Source organism: Ranitomeya variabilis, chromosome 5, assembly GCF_051348905.1.
Source record: "Ranitomeya variabilis isolate aRanVar5 chromosome 5, aRanVar5.hap1, whole genome shotgun sequence".
In the NCBI taxonomy this organism is placed as follows: domain Eukaryota; kingdom Metazoa; phylum Chordata; class Amphibia; order Anura; family Dendrobatidae; genus Ranitomeya; species Ranitomeya variabilis.
In genome coordinates, this window is record NC_135236.1 from 334,020,554 (window position 1) to 334,036,869 (window position 16,316).

At 45.5% G+C, this 16,316-nt stretch overlaps 1 protein-coding gene across 4 annotated transcripts in view; it reads right to left on the reverse strand.

Moving 5' to 3' along the window:
- Nucleotides 1-16,316, reverse strand: part of RELN (reelin) — a 1,394,857-nt gene that overhangs the window by 733,468 nt on the left and 645,073 nt on the right. For all 4 annotated transcript variants that reach the window (XM_077264737.1, XM_077264736.1, XM_077264735.1 and 1 more), the window contains exon 7: nt 4,006-4,102. In XM_077264737.1, coding sequence (XP_077120852.1) covers nt 4,006-4,102 — 97 coding nt within the window. The remainder of the gene's footprint in view (nt 1-4,005; nt 4,103-16,316) is intronic.

The window sequence follows — 16,316 nt, forward strand, 5'->3', positions numbered from 1 at the left end:
AGACCACTGGAATATCTTTTGAGCCCGCATATATGTATTAAACCCCTGTCGGGCAAGGATATCACCCTTCAGCTTCCCATAGTCCAGGGCATCGTCCCGACTGAGGTCCAGGTAGGTCTTCTGGGCATCTCCTGTCAGGAAGGGGGCCACCTCTTCAGCCCACTGGGTCACTGGCTAGTTCTCCTGCTCTGCAGTGTGTTCGAAGATGATGAGGAAGGCCTCCATGTCGACCTCAGGCACCATCTTCCTCAATGCTAACCAGACTTTGTACCAGGCCTCCGACCGGAACACGGTTGCTGGTGGGGCCGCCTCTCAAATAGCCACGATCTGCTGCATCAACAAGTCAGTGGCGTATCCAGGGGGCAGCCAGGGCATGTGCCCCGGGCACAGCTGACAGGGGGGCGCCAGCGGGCCGCCTGATGATGTGGCGTGGCGGTCCAAGGAGGCTCCTTGTCCTGTACTGAGCGGTCACATGGTACCGCTCATTATAGTAATGAATATGCGGCTCCACCTCCCAAACTGATTCTTTGCCCCGGGTGCAGAAAAGGCTAGATACACCTCTGCAACAGGTTATTTGTCTGTTGCAGTTGCTGATTAACAATCTCCTGCTGCCTTTGCTGCTGCTTCTTACTGCTGCCGCTGACACTACAGCTGCTGCTGGTGCTGCTCATGTTGCCGCTGCTGAGCGAGGACCAACTGCTTCAAAAGCTCCTCCATCTTGTCAGCAGGTTTGAGCTGTAGCATTGCTGGCTTAATTACTGACATGCAGCACGCTTTGGGATATGTCTCAGTTCGCACTGCCTGCATTCTCCAACCATATGTAGTGAAGCGGTATCCACGCTGTGCAGTGATGAGGCAGTGACCCAGGAAAAGTTCAAAAGTAAAGTCTCTTTTAGTAAACAGCGTACTCACAAAACAGGAAAGTAAATCGGATCCTCCGGATCGCAGCCAGGAAAAATAGACAGTCTGTGACCGGTTGCCATGGGTGATGGCACCGCCATGTACGCTGAGGGTGCCAGGACTTTTGGCTTCGCTTGGCTCTGTGTTGCCTGACGCAGGTTGAGCTCTGCAAAGCCATCTACTTCTTGAACTGAGTCAAGAATTAGAAGCCAAGCTTTTTAGCAGCCTCAATATGACTGGGACATACTTTATGTACAACATACTTGAAGTAAATACTGAAGGATCTTTTTGAATAACAGCAAGCAGAGTTCTTATAAACCATGAGTAAATTTAAACTGTATTAAACAAATTACCTAACTTATCTTTATACAAAGACTTAAGCTATTTGTTAAACCTTTTAGGAAGAATGACATTACCATTAGAAGCAGAAATGTTGAATGCCTTTCTGTTTTCTGGGCAGGTAAAAAATGAAATGATTCCTAGAATAAGTAAGTAGTGGAATATTGTAGTTTTTGCAATTCCCTAATGAATAAGTGTCAGTGCAGAGGCATTTTTGGTTAACCCCTTCACGACATATGATGCAAATTTACATCATATGTGGTGTCCCTGTCTTTGATGCAGGCTCACAAGCTGAGCTTGCATCTTTCCCCGCACATGATGACTGATTTAATTAGACTTCATGTGCCTTTAACAGCAGCAGATTGAAACCAAAGGTGGAAATGTGTTTTTTTTTCCACCATTTTACTGACCTTTGAATAATGGTAATATTCATCATTCAAAACTAAAGCTCACCCTACAAAAAACAAACCCTCATACCAGGGGCGGACACAAGCAGCAATGGGCCCCTGTGCAGGAAATACGTCGAGGCCCCCCTCATGCACGACAGTCTGTATAAAATGCCTATAATAACATATGCGTATACACAGCAGAAGATACACACACACACACACACACACACACACTAGCCCTATATTCATAGCAGCACACACACACTAGCCCTATATACATAGCAGCACACACACACACACACACACACACACTAGCCCTATATACATAGCAGCACACACACACACACACACACTAGCCCTATATACATAGCAGCACACACACACACACACACACACTAGCCTATATACATAGCAGCACACACACACACACACACACACACACACTAGCCTATAGACATAGCAGCACACACACACACACACACACACACACACTAGCCCTATATACATAGCAGCACACACACACACACACACACACTAGCCCTATATACATAGCAGCACACACACACACATACACACACACACACTAGCCCTATATACATAGCAGCACACACACACACACACACACACACTAGCCCTATATACATAGCAGCACACACACACACACACACTAGCCCTATATACATAGCAGCACACACACACACATACACACACACTAGCCCTATATACATAGCAGCACACACACACACACACTAGCCCTATATACACACACAGCAGTATACACACACAATAGCCCTATACACACACACTAGCCCTATATACACACACAGCAGTACACACACACTAGCCCTATATACACACACACTAGCCCTATATACACACACAGCAGTACACACACTAGCCCTATATACACACACTAGCCCTATATACACACACTAGCCCTATATACACGCACACAGCAGTATACACACACACTAGCCCTATATACACACACAGCAGTACACACACACTAACCCTATATACACACACTAGCCCTATATACACGCACACAGCAGTATACACACACACTAGCCCTATATACACACACAGCAGTACACACACACACTAGCCCTATATACACACACACACTAGCCCTATATACACGCACACAGCAGTATACACACACAGCAGTATACACACACACTAGCCCTATATACACACACAGCAGTACACACACACTAGCCCTATATACACACACTAGCCCTATATACACGCACACAGCAGTATACACACACACTAGCCCTATATACACACAGCAGTACACACATACACACACTAGCCCTATATACACACAGAGCAGTATACACACACAGCAGTACATACACACACTAGACAGACCAACATACATCACATGGAATGTGTACCTACAGAAAGTGCAGTTGCAGGGAGGGAGCTGGTCCGTCCCAGAAGAACACAGGAAATGAGCAGGGGAGACATGGAGCCTGTCCACTGCTCTCAGCCTTACAGACTCCCGGCGGGCCGGCCCTTCACCTACCTAGAGTAGTGATTCCCCCTCCTCCTATTTTCATGTGTATCCCAGTCCTGCCGATCACTGAGGCTCTGGGAAGAGTGCGCACGTGCACAGCAGCAGTCACAAGCAGAGCCACAGCTTCAGTGACTCACTGAGGGACCCTCACTCCTCTCTTCCTGCATCTGCCGTCACCGCGAAGCACCAGTGACAGCCGGACAGCAGCGTAATGTATGCTAACAGGTGAGGTCAGGAAGGGGGCCTCTTTTGACCGTCATATCACATGTGCGCAGCAGAGCGGGCCCCCTGCTTCTCCTGTTAGCAATAATACTGCCGCCGGCTGTCATTTACCTCATTGCTTTGTATCTCCGTCGGGGCCCCCTCCCACTCTGGGCCCCGGTGCAGTTGCACCGGTTGAACCGGCGGTATGTCCGCCCCTGCCTCATACGGCTATGTCAATGGAGAAATAAAAATGTTATGGCTCTTGGAAGAAAGGGAGAAAAAAATGAAAGCGCAAACACAAAGTGTCAAGAATGGATTAAAAAGGACAAGGATTGATAATACATTTATATTAATTAGCATATTTCAAATCTCACTGTACAATAATATGAATGTCTAATTATAGATACTCTTGCACTGCCAGATAATCATCTGATCATTCTCATCTGGTCTTTTACTATACAATAGCAAACCTTGGCCATGCACGGCCTAATGTTCTAACAAACTCTTTTTCTCTTTAGGTATGATAAAAAAATCAACTTTCAACATGAAAATGGTAATGAAACTGAAAAGAAAACTGTAAAAAGAACATGATAAAGTGAAAAAACATCCACATGATTTCTTTCCTACATGCAGGTTTGAATATAAACTTACAATCTCTCTTGGACCATATGGATCACAAAATGTAACAGCACTTCCATGCATGATGGCACCACAAAGATCTCCAACTTCACAGTTTTTGCATGGTGTCCTAAAAATAAAAAACAAAGAACATGAATTATAATTAATAATATTTCCCCCAGAAAGAATACATAGAACAAACATTCTAAAGCCCTGCGTTGTATTTGAAACTCTGGAAAAAATGTCTGAAGGCAAACCTCTCCATGTCTGGGTGAATGGGATTTGACTTTAAATGTATTGTGCTGTTATTAGTGATGAACGAACGTGCTCGCCACTACTTGGTAATCGCCCGAGTATCACTATGCTCGGTGTACTCGGTGAGCACCGTGTATTTCCGGGATTATTTGTCAGGAGCTCGGGTCTCCTCCTTTTAATTTTGGCGCTTTTGAGAGCGCCAATCAGCATGCAGGGATTGTCAGCCATGCACTGTAATACCGCAGCCATCTTTGTTGTGGTATTACAGTAATTGGCTGGGCGCACAGCGTCATCAGGTCTATAAGAGACCTGGCGCCGCCCTGCTCGCCGCATTCTGCTCTGGACTCAGCTAGTGTAGGGAGAGCTTCTGCTGAGATAGGGTCAGATTCTTACATTTATTAGTTAGTGTCGGTCTACTAGTGTTCAATCCACATATCCTGATAAACCAACAGTCCTTTTTAGGGCTAATTCGGGGGTACATAGATTGCAGCACTAGGTAGGCAGGGGAGTCTATGTGCACATATCCACATCAGTGCAAGGCATGCAGGCACTGTATGTGAGTATATAGATCTCACTGCATACCTCAAAAAGCTCCATTCCTGTCTGCTGCTGTGTATTTTATATATAAGTAGCTGCAGGTATCTGTGGCAATTTTTTTTTCTGCAGCTTATACCTGCTAATTTTATTAGAAGGCAATCCATAGCCCCCTTTTTTCTACATTTATTTGCTTGGTCACGCGCCAGACTACAGCCAGGTCATTGCAATACAAGAGAGTGAAAATCTAACAATTTAATTATTTTTTATGTCCCAGGCATCAGATGTGAGTGCACACAAAAATCTGGCCCTTTTTTTGGCACTATATTATTTTTTGGAGTGTCTTACAACATGTTTGGACACCATTTTGCTGCCCCAAAAATCTGTAGCTAGCCCAAAAATATTTAGCTACAGTTCTTATATTTATCACTTTGATTTGTACGCTACACGCATCACATATCATTGCGCTAAATATTATACAATTTTATTTCTCCAATTTTTTTTTTAGTGTCTTAGCCTAGTTATTGACACAATTTTGGTGGGCCCCAAAAAAATCAAGGCCACATTTTGATCAGTCTGTTATCTACGTCTGACGCCTGGTTTATCTGTGGTCTCCAAATTCTTGCTTTTCAGGCATACATTGCATTTTTTGGTCTGCTAGCCTTGGTCTACTCAGTATTTAGTGGTTTAAAAAAAAAAGGCCACATATTTAAACAGTCTGTTATCTCCGGCAGACGCCCGGTTTATCTGTGGTGCCAAAACCATCGCTTTGCAGGCATACATTGTATTTATTTGTCTGCTAGCCTTGGTCTGCTCAGTATTTAGTGTTTTTTTTCTAAAAAGACCACATATTTAAATAGTCTTATCTCTGTCAGACACCCGATGTATCTGTGGTCTCCAAATACTTGCTTTTCGGGCATACTGATCACATATAAGTTTTCTCAAAATTAATCCATTTGTATTGAACTTTTAAAATATTTCAGTAGTCCATTTAAAATGGGCAAGGCAAGGGGCAAGGAATGGAGAAGTGGACGTGATGCTGATGGTGCATGCAGAGGACAAGGTCGTGGCCAAGCTGAAAGTGGGCCACAACAAAGACCTACATCTTCTCGCTTGACCTTCCTGTCCCAGTTTCAAGGGGACTGCACCACACCATTATTGAAGCCACAGCAGTGTGAAACGGTTTTTGGTTGGATAGCGGATAATCGTTCCAGTCATTTAGCCACCACCACCACATCTTCCACATGGTCAATTCTGAGTAGCCGTGAGTGTTGGCAGCATATTATGCACCCTGATCCTCCTTCCTCCCACCATGCAGAGTGCCCTGAGACAACTGATCCCACACTTGGACACTCCGAAGAGCTGTTCGGTTTTCCCTTTAAAGATTCCAGACTCTCAGCCGGTCAACATGAAGTGGGGCCAGATGAGATCGCATGTAGCGATGCCCAAAGGTTTGAACAGCCACAGTCACATGAAGGCGATGGTGGGAAAGTGTCACAAGAGGTGGGCGATGATGTGACACAATTGCCAGAAAGTCAGGAGGAGGAGCAGGGTGCGGATGTGGAAGATGAGGTGGTGGATGACATAGTAACTGACTCAACCTGGCAGGAGGACATGCAGAGCGAGGACAGCAGCACACATGGGGAAGGAGGAGAAGCACCCAACAGGAAGGAAGAAGCAGTGTGGTGGCTGCAGACAGAAGGCGTGCATCCATTCCCCATAACTCCAACATGACAAAAGTTGCCATTCCAACTGTTAGATCTACTCGAGTCTGGTTATTTTTTAAAGACTCTGCCAATATTCCCAGACAGGCTATTTGCAGCACCTGCCATGCAAGCATCAGCAGGGGTAGAAAAACTACCAGCCTGACCACCACAAGCATGATCAAGCACATGGCAGCAAAGCACCCGACTTTGTGGGCTGAACCCCAGGCTCCAGGAACACTGTCTGCAGGTGACACCACTGCTTCTTCCACTGTTTTGCACAGAAGTCAACCCCCAGTCCACGGTGCATGTGAAGATGCCTCATGCCCTGCACCTTCTGTTGCCCACAGTCAACCAGCACCATCTTCAAGCCCATCCATGTTCTTGTCCCAGCGCAGCCTTCAGTTGTCTATACCCCAGTCATTGGAATGCAAGCAGAAATACCCAGCCAGCGCCTCACAGGCCACAGTACTTAATTTGAAATTTGTCATCTGCTTGCACTCAAAATGTTGCCTTTTAGGCTCGTTGAGACGGAAGCGTTCCGCAATCTGATGGTGGTGGCCATCCCAAGGTGCTCGGACCCCAGTACACCAGCACGTGTCCCAGAACATTACCTGTGCCCTCAACAATGCTGTTACTGGGAAAGTCCACCTAACCATGGACACGTGGACAACTGCTTGTGGGCAGGGATGGTACATCTCACTGATGGCACACTGGGTTAACATAGTGGAAGGCAGGACCCAGTCGGACCTTGGGATGGAACACATCCCCCCGATGCCGAGGATTGCAGCTCTACGTCAATCAGGGTTGCCCCCACGGTCTACAGCTCCTGCACCTCTTTCTCTTCAGCCTCCATCTCTGAAATGACCACATCAGTCAGAAGCTGGAAGCACTGTCTCAGCCAAGCGGCAACAGGCTGTGCTAAAGATAATTTGCTTAGTTGACAAACCGCACAATGCTGAAGAGTTGTGGACAGCGCTGAAAGAGCAGTCAGATTTTTGGATAACACCGGTGAACCTACAGCCAGGCATGGTCATGTGTGACAATGGCCGGAACCTGGTGGCGGCTCTGAGGCAAGGGGAGCTCACACACGAACCTTGCCTGGCCCATGTGCTTAACTTCGTCATTCAAAATTTTTCTCAAAAGCTACCCCGAACTGCCGGATCTGCTAGTGAAAGTATGCCCACTGTCTGCCCATTTTAGAAAGTAAGCTACAGCTTCAACAGCCCTTGCAGCAGCGTTTGCATCTTCCAGCTCACCGACTGGCGTGTGATGTCCCCACGCATCCCCACACGTTGGAACTCTACACTGCATATGTTGGAAAGGATTTGTGAACAGAAGAGTGCAGTTGTTGACTACCAGCATCAACAAGGCCGTCGTTATTCAGTTCAGACTCCACACATAAGACCTCAGGAGTGGACATGGATGTCAGACATATGTACCATCCTCAAAAACTTTGAGGACTGCACCAAGATGGTGAGCAGCGATGACGCCATAATTAGCGTCACCATCCTGCTTCTCTGCATTCTGAAAACCTCTCTGCTCACAATTAAAGAGGATGCATTGCAGTCAGAGCACGAGGACATGGATCAAGCAACCATACAGGGTGATTACACTCAGCCCAGTCTCATGTCATCCCAAGGTGGAATGGTAGACAATGAGGAAGAGGAGGAGGAGGAAGAACAGAAGCTTCTTTCATGCGCTATAGACAGTACTACAAGCACAACTATCATACAGTCTGCTCAGCATGGAAGGCTTGAGGACATGGAGGAGGATGAGGAGGACAGCATGGTCAGTCGTCCTCTTAGTGAGGACACAAAAGTCTTGCCTGTTAGCAGTCTGGCACGTATAGCTGACTTTATGTTACGCTGCATTTCCCGTGACCCTCGCATTATTATAATTTTCAGTGACAATCATTACTGGTTGGTGACACTTCTAGATCCATGCTACAAGGAGAACTTTCAATCTCTTCTTCGAGAGGCAGATAGGTGTACTAAAATGTTGCAGTACCAGAGGGCCTTTGTAGCAGAATTACTAAAAAAATTCCCATCTGAGAAAAGCTGTCAGCAGACGCCAGAGTCTCTTGTACAACCAAGTAGTCCAAGCGAGAGAGGCGGAAATACAATCCAGCACAGGCAGGGAAACAATGGCAAAGTTCTGGGACAGTTTTCTCAGACCCTCCCATCGTGCTGGCACAGAGGCAAGGGGTGCTGTCACAAGAAGTGCAATGCTTGGGAAGATGCTGAGGGAGTACCTTGCTGATCATACAAATGTCCTCCGTGATTCTTCTGTGCCTTTTAATTATTAGGTATCCAAGCTGGACACGTGGCATGAACTGGCTCTCTATGCCTTGGAGGTCCTGGCCTGCCCTGCTGCTAGTGTTGTGTCAGAGCCGGTTTTTAGTGCCACTGGTGGAATTATAACAGATAAGCGCATCCGCCTGTCAACTGAAAATGCTGAAAGGCTGACTCTTATAAAAATGAACAAGAGCTGGATTGGGCAAGACTTCTGTACACCACCGAATGAAAACAAAGAAACATAACCGCCAATACATTGTCTTTTTTGTGGAGGTGTATTCTCATGCACCTCTTCACAACCACACATGGGTTTACGCTTCATGATTTGAACCACTAGAACACCAGGGTGAACATATTCCGTGATACAAAAGTCACAAAATTTTTGTGCAAGGTGTTTTTATGATGCACGTTAATAATTTGAAATCCCCCAAAATTTTACACCCCCAGGGGGAAATGTTTGTCAGCCCATGCACTTAGTGTATGGGCATTACAAGTCTAAGAGACCTGCTCCTTTATATTGGGCTTACTTTTTAATGAGGCCTTCATCAACATCTCATCATTCTCCGCCACTAGATCACGAGGGTTAACGTGTTCCTTTCTGCTACAGCCAGTTAATTTTTGGGCAAAGGTGTCTATGATTACCATAAAATGTTTTTAAAAAATGTACCAAACATGGGAAAATGTTTGTCAGCCCATGCACTTAGTGTATGGAAATTACAAGTGTAGGAGATGCGCTCCTTTGTATTGGGACAGTTTTTTTTTTTTATGAGGCCCTCCCCCATGTTTCTTCCAAGGAGGAATTGTGTTGGATGCAAATTTGGGTCAAGGCGGCCCTTGCATTCAATGCATAAGGAAACAGTATGGCAGGACCAACTGAAGAATGTGAAGTGGGTTTTCCTGTGGCCATCCAGTACCTGGGTTCAAAGGCTTATTGGGGTGCATATGACTTGGTAGAAGGGCAGGTCTTGCAGTTAATACATAAGAAAACAGTATGGCAGGACCAGCTGAATAATGTCAAGTGGGTTTTCCTTTGGCCATCCAGTACCTGGGTTCAAAGGCTTATTGGGGTGCATATGACTTGGTAGCAGGACAGGCCTTACTGTTAATACATAAGAAAACAGTATGGCAGGACCAACTGAATAATGTGAAGTGGGTTTTCCTATGACTATCCAGTACCTGGGTTCAAAGGCTTATTGGGATGCATATGACTTAGTAGCAGGGCAGGCCTTGCTGTTAATACATAAGAAAGCAGTATGGCAGGACCAACTGAATAATGTGAAGTAGATTTTCCTGTGGCCATCCAGTACCTGGATGGATTCAAAGGATTCTTGTGGTGCATATGACTTGATAGCAGGGCAGGCCTTGCATTCAATGCAACATTTTTTCAGGAAGCCCTCCTGTACCTCTCGTGAAAGGGGTATTGGGGTGCGTCGTAATTCTTGGCAGCCCAGCCACTCACTGCATAGGCCATAGGAGAGCCACTGTTTAATAATGGCCCTTTAAGAATATTAATGCAACCTGATGCCCCTCTAAAAATAGGCTTTGTGACTTGAGTCATAAACAAGATGTGTCTCCTTATGTGTCACACAACACATGGCCAGCTAGGGTTGTTAAATGTTACAATGACATTTCCCAGTGAATGCATTTGTATTAGTTGAAAGCAATGTTAAAGTTGAAAAATGCATCAAAAAAGCTGCGTGCGAACATAGCAACAGTGGTGGAGGAACATTTTGGTCTGGGGTTAATTATTTTGCCTTATATATACAAATCATTACCCTGGAAAGGATGTACCTTAACATATTTCCCAGCAAAATCCATTTTGGTTTCGTTTTTGTACGTTTTTTTGGTTCACCTGTAAAAATGGCGTGAAACTCTGACAACATTGCTTACAGCTGTGACCTAGGAGTCAGAAATGCTTCCAGAGGCGATCCTCATCATGTTCCTGTGTCATGTGAGCAGTGTTTCCATCATTTTCAGACGTTTTTAGACCATAAAAGGACCCCCTGGAGGATCGTGGTAAAAATACCCGGGTTTCCCATAGACTTACATTAGGCTCGTTGCTCGGGTCGAGTACCCGAGTATTCCAATTTGCTCGACCCGAGCAACGAGCACCTGAGCATTTTAGTGCTCGCCCATCACTAGCTGTCATGTCCGTATTTTATTCTCTTTGGCTTTTTTAGCTATGAAATAATACTCTTCCAAGATTATACCCTTTTGCGGTGTACATACATTCCTATGTTAGCCAATACATATCTCCAAATATGATTGACAGACTAAAGAAAAACTTCCAACTTGTCATCTGTTTTCAAATAAGTTAGAGCAATAACAGAGCAAATAATATGATAAAAGTGTACTTCGTCAGTTCACCAATCTAGGACTACATTGTAGTTTTTTAGATTAGTTGTATAGCATAGCAATAATTCACAATATTGATACAACAAAATAAAATGAGCTTGTATTAAACTTCATAATAATTCATTGTGTCCTTTTACCTTTTAGCAACCGATCAAATTTTGACCTCAATGACCAAGCCAATTTTTAAAATCCTGACAACTGTCACTTTATGAGGTTATAGCACTGGAACGCTTCAATGTATCCCACTGATTCTGAGAACATTTTTTCGTGACATATTGCACTTCATGTTAGGCCGGTTTCACATTAGCGTTTTGAGGAGCTGCGGAGGGCTGCAGACTTCCTCTGTGAAGCCCCGCCCCTGGCCGCACCTCCGTCACTAGCTCCGCCTATTTCTGCATGCGGCCTGCGTACCTATCTTTAACATTAGGTACGCAGGTCGTGCGGCTGTATGTGGATGCTTCCGCATGCATCGTTTTGACGATGCGGCAACCAGCGTAGGACGCAGCTGGTTGCAATTTCTTTTTTTCGCCGCATCATCAAAACGACACATGCGGAAGCATCCGCATACAGCCGCACAACCTGCTTACCTAATGTTAAAGATAGGTATACAGGCCGCATGCAAGCTGCATGCAGAAGTAGGCGGAGCTAGCGGCAGAGGTGCGGCCGAGGGCAGAGCTTCACGGAGGAAGTCCGCAGCCCTCTGCAGCTCCTCAAAACGCTAGTGTGAAACTAGCCTTAGTTGTAAAATTTCTTCGATAAGACTTGCCATTTATTTATGAAAAAAATGTAAATTTGACAAAAATTTTGAAAATTTTGCAATTTTCAAACTTTTAATTTTTGTGCCCTTAAATCAGAGTCATGTAACACAAAATAGCTAATAAATAACATTTCCCACATGAAACCAACAACGAAAAATGAAGTGGCAACACGATCAAATTATAAAAATATAAAGTATTATTACAAATAATACATAAGTCTAATAGAAATTATTCACAAACCAATATCTCATCTTATAAATAATAATAGCAGGGATATCAAATTCCCTGACAATCATGGACAATCACAACAGTGACAAAAAATATAGAGATCTATGACCTAAACATCCTGACAGAAATATATACTAAAATAGTCATACGCACACCCATGCTAGTCTGCAAATATTAGCATGAAAATAGCATAAAATATCAGCATGCGTGCGCACATGTATATATAATATACCATCGCGCAGTGCATGGAAGAAATGCTAAATATTTACTACCAAGAGCGCTATATGAATAGCTATATATAATGATAGCTACATTTGTAATCCTACATCGTGCAAGTAGATAAATAAATTACCTTCGGCCATATTTAGAACAGGATGAAGGTCTGTGGCTATACCTCGACGCATGTTTCACCGCCTCTGCAAACAAATGTAGCAATCATTATATATAGCTATTCATATAGCTATGTATATCCCAACCCGCTGCCAGATGTTACAGCATAGTGGATGGGATTTCAACAAATCCCATGTCCTCTATGCATTCAAAGACACAAGCGGCAGACCTGCGTAAACGGACATGAGGCGCGTCTTTCCAGACCGCAGCATGTCTATTTACGATGTGTAGACGCTCCTTCCCAACAGCATAAATTTCCCATAGGCAAACATTAGATGTAGTAAAACTGCATCTACTTATTAGTCACATGCGTAATTACTGTGGGAAAGCAGCTTACTATGCATGTGTACTAATTTACATATGTTGAACCTTGTGTCACATCCGGAACTACGTGACAGGAAGGGGTTACACTTGCGTGTGTGATGTGAGAAACTCGCGCTATTCTCTCGCATCAACGAGTGGCACTGTCGCCGGCCCTCGGACTGGCTTGTGCCTGGTGTTGGGTGTTGATGTGAGAGACTCGTGCGAGTTTCTCGCATCACACTCGCAAGTGTGACACCGGCCACATAGGAAGTTCCTGAAAGCAGAGAGAGGAAAATGTAATGTTCTTTCCTTTTTTTTACTAAATAAATAATTTAAAAAAAAAAATGGTGTGGGCTCCCGTGCAATTTTCCAAACCAGCAGAGGGAAAGCCAGTGACTGGGGGCTGATGTTTATAGCCTGGGAAGGGGGTAATACCCATGGAGCTTCCCAGGCTATTAATATCAGCTCACAGCTGTATACTTAGCCTTTACTGGCTATTAAAATAGGGGACCCACAAAAAAATGACATAGTGTCCCCCTATAATTAATAACCATCAAAGGCTAGGCAGACAGCTGTGGACTGATATTAATAGCCTAGGAAGGGTCCATGGATATTGCCCCCCCCCCTGGCTACAAACACCAGCTCTCAGCTGCCCTAGAAATGGCGCATCTCTAAGATGTGCCAATTCCGGCACTTAGCCTTGCTCTTCCCACTTGCCCTGTGAAGCGGTGGAAAGTGGGGTAATAGTTTGGGGGTTAATGTCACCTTTGTATTGTAAGGTGACATCAAGCCAGGCTTAGTAATCGAGAAGAGTTAATAAGACACCCATCCCTTACTAATCCTATAGTTGTTATAGGTTAAATAAAGACACAGCCAGAATAAAGTATTTTAACCCCTTCCCGACATGCGCCATACTAGTACTGCTCTGCGGGAACTGAGTTCCCGCAAACCGCAGTACTAGTACGGCGGCCCGGTCTCACAGTGAGCACCGCGGCGATCGTGTGCGGGTGTCAGCTGTATGTGACAGCTGACACCCCGCAGCAATGCCCATGATCGACGCTAGCACTGATCGTGGGCATTTAACCCCTCTGATGCCGCTGTCAGTAGTGACAGCGACATAGAGAGGCATCACGCAGGGACGGGGCTCCCTGCGCTCTCCCACCAGAACAACGCGATGTGATTGCGTTGTTCCGGTATTCTGGAAGGCGTCCCCGGATCCAAAATGGCCACAGAGCTCCTTCCGGGTTCTTCGCTGAGGTGGCTTGCCAGCGCCTGCTCAGAGCAGGCGCCGGAAAGCCTCCTGCACTGCCTGTCAGATTGCTGATCTGACACAGTGCTATGCAAAGTGTCAGATCAGCGATCTGATGAAACGTAGTGATGTCCCACCCTGGGACTATGTTAAAAAGTAAAAAAAAAAATGTATAAAAAATAAAATCCCCAAATAAATAAATAAATAAATATTTTCCAATAAATCCATTTATTTATGTAAATAAAAAAAACAATAAAAGTACACATATTTGGTATCGCCGCGTCCATAACGACCCGCTCTATAAAGCTACCCCACTAGTTAACTCCTTCAGTGAACACCGCAAAAAAATAAATAAAAAACGAGGCAAAAAACAATGCTTTATCATCATACTGCCAAACAAAAAGTGCAATAAAATGTGATCAAAAAGACGGATATAAATAACCATGGTACCGCTGAAAACAACATCTTGTCCCGCAAAAAAAAAAGCTACCATACAGCATCATCATCAGAAAAATAAAATAGTTATAGCTCTCAGAATAAAGCGATGCAAAAACAATTATTTTTTATATAAAATAGTTTTTATTGGGGGCGTGGCTATGTAGCCGGAGAAGAAGGACGCACTGAGTGAAAGCTCCATCTATCCTAAACTAATCCTGCCATATATACCGCACTTCAGTAAACGTTACCGACAGGGGCTGGAACCCCTCGCTCTGAGGAACCTTGTGAGCTCTCCGGATGGCTGCTGCGGTGATCCGAGGCGGCAGGAGCTGCAGGGACAGAGACGCCAGGAGGACTCACGTGCAGCAGCGGCCATCTTCGGTGCGCGCGTTCCGGGACACAGGACGCGGCACCACCACCTCCTGCTGTAGCCGGACTTTCTTCTCATCGGAGCCGACGGGGGCAGGATCGCAGCGGTGAGAGCTGTGCTGGTGCACAGAAGTTGGGAGGCCTAAGAGGGATAGCGGTGCTCACGGGGAGCAGCGGCCATTAATACAGCGCGCTCCCTAACGGCAAAGGGAGCGGTGCCTTGTACACCTGCGGTGCTGCTAGGAAGGTGATCGAGCACTTAAGGAACTAGAGGGGTGGTGCGGTGTGTGCCCTGAAATATTGGGCCCTGTGCTCCCCCTGTCATACAGTCGCTTCATTGGCAGCACTATAATATCGGGAATTAACCCCCTCCCTACTGCTCCCCCTCTGTACACGGACTGAGTGCCCGCCCAATCATATAGGGCCTAAGCAATCATCCAGACAACCACCCTGTGATCCTCATTATCAATATTTGTCAAGCTTGTGGAGCCTTGGAGCACAGTCCAATACTATATAGGACCTGGGGTCGGAGATCGGTTCATCTACAACCATAAAATCAGAGCACAGCTTATCTACAATTACCTCTGAAATCACTTTGTGGGATCCCCTTGTGTGTACCGCCATGCAGCATCCTAGAGGAGCGACGGCTGCTGAAAAGCTTAAAAAATATGCCAAGGATGATTCTCATGATAATGTACGCAACCTTAGAAATATCCCTGCATCATCTCAGCGCAGGGGTCGCCCCTCTGATGGTACTGGGGAGGGAGAAGAGCATGAGCTGACTCTTAAACAGGCATCGGAGCAGTTGATGCAGGCTATCTCCCTCACTAGATCATCTCTTACGGAGAAAATAGAAGATGTGCATACTGAGGTGGGCCGCCTGCGACATGACATGCAAGCTATGAGAGGGCATATTTCGGAGGTTGAAACGAGGGTGTCTCATATAGAAGACACTATCACTCCTATGGAGGCTAAACTGACTAAAGCTACTGGATCCGTAAATGCTTGGAAGCAAAAGGCAGATGATTTGGAAAATAGGCTACGTCGCAATAATATCCGAATTATAGGTCTTCCGGAGCGGTCAGAGGGTCAGCAGCCCGAGCAATTTTTAGAGGAATGGCTTAAGTCTTCACTGGAAGATGGATTCTCCTCAACATTTTCGGTGTAGAGGGCCCATAGGGTACCGACGAGGCCTCTCCCTCCCGGAGCCCCACCGCGACCTTTCCTGGCACGTCTTCTTAATTGCAGAGACAGGGATGCCATCCTTCGTTTGGCGCGACAGAAGGGCCTTATTAAATTTGATAATGCCACCATATCGATTTTTCCAGATTTTTCCATGGAACTTCAAAAGCAGCGGGCACGATTTATGGATGTTAAGAAGCAACTCAGAGATAAGAACATCGTCTACTCTATGCTCTATCCAGCCCGGCTCCGTATCGTCCATAAGGGCTCCTCCTTATTCTTC